This window comes from Ananas comosus, unplaced genomic scaffold, assembly GCF_001540865.1.
Source record: "Ananas comosus cultivar F153 unplaced genomic scaffold, ASM154086v1, whole genome shotgun sequence".
NCBI classification, from domain to species: domain Eukaryota; kingdom Viridiplantae; phylum Streptophyta; class Magnoliopsida; order Poales; family Bromeliaceae; genus Ananas; species Ananas comosus.
The window spans coordinates 43,142-51,799 of NW_017893390.1; the positions used below are offsets into that span (position 1 = coordinate 43,142).

General features: G+C 37.0%; 1 protein-coding gene across 1 annotated transcript; it reads left to right on the top strand.

The window, feature by feature from the left end:
* Positions 1-869: 869 nt before the first annotated feature.
* On the top strand, positions 870-6,863 carry LOC109705875 (vacuolar protein sorting-associated protein 18 homolog; the record flags this gene model as incomplete). Its single annotated transcript, XM_020226655.1, has 6 exons — positions 870-1,070; positions 2,070-2,297; positions 3,121-3,276; positions 4,371-4,532; positions 5,023-5,139; positions 6,419-6,863. Coding segments are annotated over 6 exons (1,044 nt in total), but the record flags the coding sequence as incomplete, so codon positions are not given.
* Between the last annotated feature and the right edge of the window lie 1,795 nt (positions 6,864-8,658).

Here is an 8,658-nt window from a genome sequence, read left to right on the forward strand (position 1 = left end):
TACAGAGCTATCCACTCTACCGGCTCCTAGACACCTAGTGCGAGCCACCAGCCCTCACGAGTGATCCATGGTTCGCTTCACACTTAGCCCTGCCGAAGTGCTACTGCCAATTCACTCGACCGGCTGAACCGAAACCGCACTCCACGAGTATTTATACTCGAGCGCTCTACGTCTCTACAGTGTCTCGCACGAGGTCTAGCATCAGGCAGCTTAGCCTATGCACGCCGGCCACACGAGCAACAACTCGTCCACCTCAGTTTGAGGTACTACTAGGCCCACAGGCCAAGTTTGGCGCTCATCAACCAATTTCGCAACAGTGGTTCATCACCATTGAGACTCTGCATTTTCTGCTAAAATATTTCTGACACCATTGGTTCATCACCAATTTCGCAACAGTGGTTTATATCTAGCCTCATAAAAATATTTCTGACATATCCTCCAATTTTTATAATTTTCTGAGACTGTGCATTTTCTGCTAATTTATCTGTCCTATTTCCACAGAAAATTCTAAATCTTCCGTTTTCGCTCCGATTTCAGCACAAGTCACTTCTGACTTATGTTTTACTTCTCTAAATCCAATAAAAATAGTATCTCACACTATTTTTATTTATTTTCACTTTTATATTTAAAATTCGGTATGTTACATTCCACCGCAGCCTCACCGGAACCATTTAAATGTACCGTAACTTCATAGTTTTAGAAGTTCGGTACCTTACACGACAATACGTCTTCATAGGCACATACAAGATACACTTTGTGATGCAATGAAAGAAGTTATGTGATCAAATTCAGAATCATATAGCAAAGCATTTTGATGTCGCTTTTGTGCTTCGGAGTGGGTTATGGAACTAATGGATATTATCTTGTGATATCGTATCCAGGAGGATGAGACTCAGCTCCTGCAATTTTTGGATTCCAAGTTTGGGAAAGGACAAACAAATGGTCCCGATTTCTTTTATGATCCCAAATATGCATTGCGGCTATGCCTCAAGGAAAAGAGAATGCGTGCTTGTGTTCGCATCTACAGCATGATGTCCATGCATGAAGAAGCTGTGGCTCTTGCATTGCAGGTAAGATTTTCAATTGCTTTTCTTTCATCAGTGTAATCCTCTGTTGATTAAATTGTGCAGCCTTTTCTTATATACTTTATTTAGCTGTTTGGTGTTTGCAAATTTCTTTGCTATTACAATCTACGTCATCAGGTTAAATGTGTTCAAGCATTTTGGTTGCAATAAACCTATGATTAGTGCACCACCGCTCGTGAGTCTGGGAAATTCAATTGAGTGTAGCTTTTTTGTCCTCAAACTTGTATGATCTGTGATTTCTTATTGTTTCTATTTTCTCACCTTCTGTAAATGTCTCATAGAATTATGTCGTCCCATATTAAGCCATGTCCTCTAGGAGTAAGTTTTGAATCTGGAGTGTCTCAGTGGGGGCATTTGTAGGATTACTATTTACTTCTATTTGGACAGGATGACTTTCGTTGGCATTTTGTTTCTTTAACTGTGAGCTCTTTTTAAGTCTTATTGAGGTATTGTTTCAGAATGCAGTTTTTAAATAATTATGGTGGAAAGAGGGAATTTTTAGATAGTATCCTTTGCTTCACCTGCTTCAATCAACATATCATGTTAATCCGCTTCACTACAACATCTGCTGCACCACCTTCTTTAATGCATTAAGAAAAAGAGCAAATCGAATTGATAAAAATGGACAGACCAGAGTTTGGTTTGATTCATCAACGGCCAGTAGTTCCTTTTAGATGATTCTTTGACTATATAATTTTACAAGTTACCTCAGTTGCATAAATTTCATAGTGCTAGTTGTTGTTATGTTTTGGAATATATTATATTAATGCCTCACCAATTTTAGGCCTTTACATTGTTAAATTGTCGTGTACACATTTTTTATGCTGCTTGTTACAAATGTATTAGCAGATGCTTAAGGTAGTGTTTTTTTAAATTTCCTTATATGATTCAATTTGTATATCCGTTTCAGATGAAGATTCAAGTAATTGTTTCAACAGCATGTTCTCAATTTAATTACAATGAATTAGAAGTTATTTTTGCTAGGTAGACCCAGAACTTGCCAAGGCAGAAGCAGATAAGGTTGAAGATGATGAAGACCTAAGGAAAAAACTATGGCTTATGATCGCAAAGCATGTCATTGAGCAAGAAAAAGGTGTTAAGAGGGAGAATATAAGGAAAGCTATTGCGTTTCTAGCAGAGACTGGAGACCTCCTGAAGATTGAGGACATCCTGCCATTCTTTCCAGACTTTGTGCTAATTGATGACTTCAAAGTATGATCTCTTGGCAAAATTTCATTCATTATTTTTATCATTGTGATCGGTTCTTGTTGGAAAGTCAGATTGCATAATTTTATTTTCTAGAGTCAAAGCTTTTAAATCTATGCAGGTAATCTGCCACTTTAAAGGCTCATTCTTTTCTCAGCACACTTTCCTTTATTGACTGGGTTTGTCTTCTGGATGTGATGAGGTTGGAGGCCTTAAGGTGTTACTTGATCGAGGCATTCAATTAAGCTAGTAATGCTTTGCAAGTTGATTGGGATTATGCTTGTTATAGAATCTCACATTTTCATGTTATGACACAGAAGGAATGACCTTTCTTGAATCAAAACCATAATCACAAGTAAATAGACATTAAATTAAGAATTTAAGAATTATTCTGTCATTGAATTCTGTAAATTCAAGATAAGAAATTTTGCTCTGCATGTTGTTTGGTTTTGCCAAATCACAAAGATTGCATGTTTCAATTGCTTAACAGCATCATAATTTTATGGCGAATATTCTTTGGAGAGGAAGGATATTACAAATTCACGTCCATGGAAGTAATGATATGATGGTTTTTTCAGCTCAAACTAATTGAGTGATTCCTAGAAATATTTTAAGTCTATTTAGTCATACTTGACAATGTGTTTTATTATTGTTAGTCTCATAAAGTTTGATATTCCTCAAAGTTTTTTTTAATTTTTTTTTTTCTTGTAAGCTCATGATCAGATTTTGCTGCAGCTCAATTTCCATTCTAGTATGGAACTGAGATATGAACTTCTTTTATTTGCAAGGGCTTAGCAGAGGTTTTTCTTTTTTTTTTTTTTAAATGTAGGAGGAGATTTGCAAATCGCTAAAAGACTACAACAATCAGATTGAAATACTGAAACAGGAGATGAACGATGCCACACGCGGAGCTGATAACATTAGGAGTGATATCAGTGCACTGGCTCAGAGATATGCTGTTATTGATCGTGAAGAAGAATGTGGGGTATTGGTCCATTAATGTTTATTCTAATTGTTTTTCCTGCTTTCTAGGACCTATATTCTAAAAGGTACTTAATACGTGCTAGTATTGTGTTCAATTAACACAGTATATCATCATTCAATATTGATATCCTGTTGGTTGAGTTTTAAATTGGGTCTTTAGTTCTTTCATTTTAGAGAACTTAATAGTAGTGACGTTCATATTATTTTGGTTGATTGAAAAAAGAAAAGAAAAAGAGAACATAGTCTTGAACTTGTCTTCTTAGTTTAAATTCCATATTCGTGGCCTCCTGAATTTCTGTTCTGGCCTAGTCGATTGTTGTACCATTCTATTCTGGTGAAGCATGGAAGGACTACATTGTAGTAGATTTTAGGATTAAAATGCATTGGTGGTTGTTGTACTATCACCGTATTGTAACTTGGTCCTTTTACTTTCAATTGGAACACTTCCATCCCTGAACTTTCATATATATTGCACTTCAGTCTTTGATCATTAAATACGTCAAACTTTTATTGTAAATTGACCTTTAACCATGTTTGAAGTAGAGCAAAATGTGAAAGTCATTTAGGGTAGAAGGGTAAAATGGTCATTATATAAGCAAATTAGTTGTGTTTTTTGATGTTTAGGCACTAAAGTGTTCGCATTAGAAGTTCAGGAAACAAGGCACAACAGGGTGATAGTAGAGGGACTATTTATACATTTTTCTCTAGATTATATAATAAAGGAACTGGTTCTCCCCTTTCTTCCCTTCTCTATCATTTTATTGAATGAATTTTTTTTCTCCCTCTTCTTCCTCTCTTTATCTAATCAAGCAAGTTAACCTTCATTCACCACAATATGGAGATAATNCACAACAGGGTGATAGTAGAGGGACTATTTATACATTTTTCTCTAGATTATATAATAAAGGAACTGGTTCTCCCCTTTCTTCCCTTCTCTATCATTTTATTGAATGAATTTTTTTTCTCCCTCTTCTTCCTCTCTTTATCTAATCAAGCAAGTTAACCTTCATTCACCACAATATGGAGATAATCAGATATATATTGCAACTTTTCTTTTTATAATGTCTTATTTTGCTCCTCTTACTGACTTAACAGGTTTGCAAGCGCAAAATATTAACTGCTGGAGCATTGCAACAGATTGGAAGAGGTTATACATCAATGGCATCTATGGTGCCGTTCTATATATTTCCTTGTGGTCATGCCTTTCATGCACAATGCTTAATAGCTCATGTTACTCGATGCACAAGCCAAAGTCAAGTAAGTTACAAATTTAATCATGTACTGTCTTTACTTTACCATTAGAAATTTTTGTTTCTCCGTGGTCACTTGTGATTTGTTGGTCGTGCATTTTCAATAAAAAAATAATGCCCATGCATATGGACCTATCTCTGGAGGGCTGGAGGCATTTGCATCTTTAGAATCAGTTCCCGCTAGTCAATCTCTGTTATATTTTCAAGTGGCTGGCTTTCTTGTTTCTTGTTAGTATTGGTCACTTTGTTATGACTCTTTCAGTTCCTTATATATATTGTCGTGCCAATTGCATATATTTCCCTGATAGGATATTTAGCTTTCAATCTCTTAGTTTTTGTGCAACGCACATGTGGCTGTAGAGACTGCTTATTTTTAATCTTGTTTGAAGCTGTGTTTTTTCCTAATATGTTATTTTGTTTAGTTGTATCACATCATCACACGATTAGCTGAAGTCGAAACAATAATCATGATGATCTATTCCAAATTGTTGTTTTAGGCTGAATACATTCTAAACCTTCAGAAGCAGCTTAGTTTGCTTGTCTCGAAGGCACAAAAAGGCACAGGGGGTAGCGGGCACGACGATCCTGTCACAAGCACGACCTCCATCGATAAGGTCAGTATCAGTATAAATTACGAACCATGACAAGGTCAGTCTATATAAATTACAAAACTATGACGCATCATTGCACCTGTATTATATCATGTTGATGCAAACCGAGAGGTTGTCAAAATTGAATTTTCAAGTTTGCTTGTGTTTAAAGATATTTCTTGAAGTAAACTAGGTTTAATTTATTGATTCCGGCGAACTTTATTATAATTAAAGCAAGGAAGCAAAAATTTTAGCAAGGCTAAAAATTAAAATCGAATTGAAGCAATACTAAGATGATGATAAACCTTCGATATATGAGATAATAACAACTAACTGAAAATACATATAATAGTTCCAAAAGGTGAATTCGGCTTTATCGGACTTAAAGCTTTAGGTTTGGTTGTTTGGCAAATATGGTTGGTAATGGTGGAAGGTTAGATTGAAAGGGGATAATAGGATATCAGGAGATGAGAGATACAGAAAGTGCACCGTTCATATGACTGCGAGGTTTCCACGATCGACGAGGAGGGCGGCACACCACGGGTAGAACTTCGGCCATGGGGAAGAAGAAGATGTGGTAGTAACTTGGAAGAAAAGGAGGGATAGAAGTAGAAGCCGATCTTGTCACGAGGAAGAAGCGACAACGATCAAGTCGAGGAAGAAGACGATCTCGGCGCGAGGAAGAAGCGTCGATGATCTCACCGGGAAGTAGAACACCAAGGATAAAGAGTGAGAGTAGAATTTTCTATTTATCCAAAATTATCTCTTAAGGCTTCAAGAACCATGTATTTATAGTGTTGAGAGCCCTCCGATAATAAATTATTGTCTTTTTGTTTTTAACACAACACGGTCACCCAAGAGTCATGCATAGAAAACGAAGCAATTTTGAAAATTTCAAAGGTTTTTTTTTGGGGAATTCCAAAGGTCTTTTTAGGATTGTTTCTTTGTTTATTGGAGAAAAGAGTTTGGGTTAGCCAAATCAACTAAAACTAAATGATTTAAGTCCAAATCAAATTCGAACTTACAAAATAAAAGAAAATTGCATTCGAAAATAAAACAAGATTTATTTGCTGCATCACATGTGGAGCCAATACCCCATCATGTTCTCACTGTGTGACGCCCCAACTTCCCAGGGGGTCACCCATCCTAGGACTACTCCCGTCCTAGCTCGTTTAACTCTCTTAACTTCTTGGACCTAGCCACCATCCGAAATGTTTAAGCTGGGTTAAGAGATTAGCCCTATTATTTTTTATATATAGGACTATTTGGGGTCTCACACACTATTTGTCTTAACTCATGGCAGCTAAGGTCGCAGTTGGATGATGCAGTTGCAAGCGAGTGCCCCTTCTGTGGTGATTTGATGATCAGGGAGATCTCATTACCTTTCATCGCGCCCGAGGAGGCTGAACAGATGACTTCCTGGGAGATTAGGCCACAAGTTTCTTCTGCACAGAAGATTCTGCCCATGACTATGTCTATATGAAAACTCTAGCGTTCCATATGACTGTTTTCTCTCCTTTTTTTTTTCATTTTTATTTCGTCTGTTTTGGATTTATTGTAATATGATACCATCACAATTTTTAATCACATTTTGCCCCCCCCTTTTTTTTTAAAAAAAAATCTATTTGTTGAAGAGATGTATACGATGGCTCTGGTTTGTATTTTGATAGATTAATTTGGATGGGCAGCTGGCAAGCCCAAATATATCTATTTGTTGAAATATATCATTAACTACCAAATTATACTTCTGGTATTGCGTCTTAATTCTGGGTAATAACATATATAGTTGCACTTTCTTTATTGTCACCGTTTTTTGAAGGGCTATTGAGAAAAATATATATCTTATTGTCAGTGTGGATACCTAGTTTGAACTTTGTAGTCCTTTTCTAAGAACCAGAATGGACGTAATCTGAAAGCTAGAGGTGGGGGTGGGCGTGGTTCCGTTTGGTTTTGGTGACAAGAAAATTGGAAAGTGGACCGATCTAATTTGGATTGAAAATGTCATGACCAAAATTGAACCAATAGTGTGGAAATACCAAAACTGAGCCAAATTTAAAAAATTTAGTTTGGTTTTAATTTTGGTTTGTCAGCTTAAATATTTGGATTTCTTTTATAGTTTATTGGTCAAAATCAAACCATGTACGCACAAAACCGCATGTGCAGACCCCCTAGCTAGAGGGGGGTTTAATGCGGAAGTAATGCAAACAAAGCGGTGCCTCTTCATCTTCTTCGGTTCCTCTGTCTTTTTCTTTCCGCTGGGGGAGTCGGAACTCAGGAAATGGCTTTTGGATACGCAACCACGCTGCTTCCTGGATCTTCCACTTCGCCCACCCCGCGCACCCTCCACTTCCTCTGCCCCCTTTTCATGCCGTACGTAATATTGGTTGGTCTTTTTCTTTATTAGATTATACATTTCGAGTTTGTTTTGTTTTGTTTTGTGTGTTTTTTTTTTTTTTTTTTTTTTTTTTTTTTTTTTTTTTTTTTTTTTCCGTCTGCATGCCAAAATGCGCCGCAAACTCTATTCTCTTCACGAGTACGCTTTTACAACTAAAATTGTGGTGCCCCAGAAAGAAACCTCCAACTGCATTTCATGGGGAGAGTGTTGTGGTATCAAATCCCGTGAAGCTTTGTGCACCAGGAAATTAACCGACAACCTCATTTCTTTTGGCACCTATCTTCCCTTTTTCTGATCATTTCCTAGCATCGGCGCCACCATCCTCCAGCTCAACGGCAGCACGTTGGATGCAGAATTGTAGGATGCTTCTGAATTTATAGACTTCCGGTCGAAAGTATAGTTAATTCTCAAAAATAACAGTTTCATAAAAGGTGGGTGTAAAAGCACTTAAACATGTATTTTTCTCTATCTACAGCCAGGGGTGTCAACGAGCCGAACATGAGCTTGTGTTCGNTCAAAATGCGCCGCAAACTCTATTCTCTTCACGAGTACGCTTTTACAACTAAAATTGTGGTGCCCCAGAAAGAAACCTCCAACTGCATTTCATGGGGAGAGTGTTGTGGTATCAAATCCCGTGAAGCTTTGTGCACCAGGAAATTAACCGACAACCTCATTTCTTTTGGCACCTATCTTCCCTTTTTCTGATCATTTCCTAGCATCGGCGCCACCATCCTCCAGCTCAACGGCAGCACGTTGGATGCAGAATTGTAGGATGCTTCTGAATTTATAGACTTCCGGTCGAAAGTATAGTTAATTCTCAAAAATAACAGTTTCATAAAAGGTGGGTGTAAAAGCACTTAAACATGTATTTTTCTCTATCTACAGCCAGGGGTGTCAACGAGCCGAACATGAGCTTGTGTTCGGCTCGTTCCGAATATGAGCTGGCTTGTTAAAGTATCGAGCCGAAAAATTCGGCTTGTGTTCGGCTTGTTTATTAACGAGCCGAACACGAGCCGAATACGAGCAAGCTTATAAATAAGAATTTAAAAAGATTAGAAAGAATATATATAGGAAATAAATTTGTAAGATCTTATCTGTTATACTTTGATCTAATGATTGAAATTTTACATATTTTATAATTAAGTTGA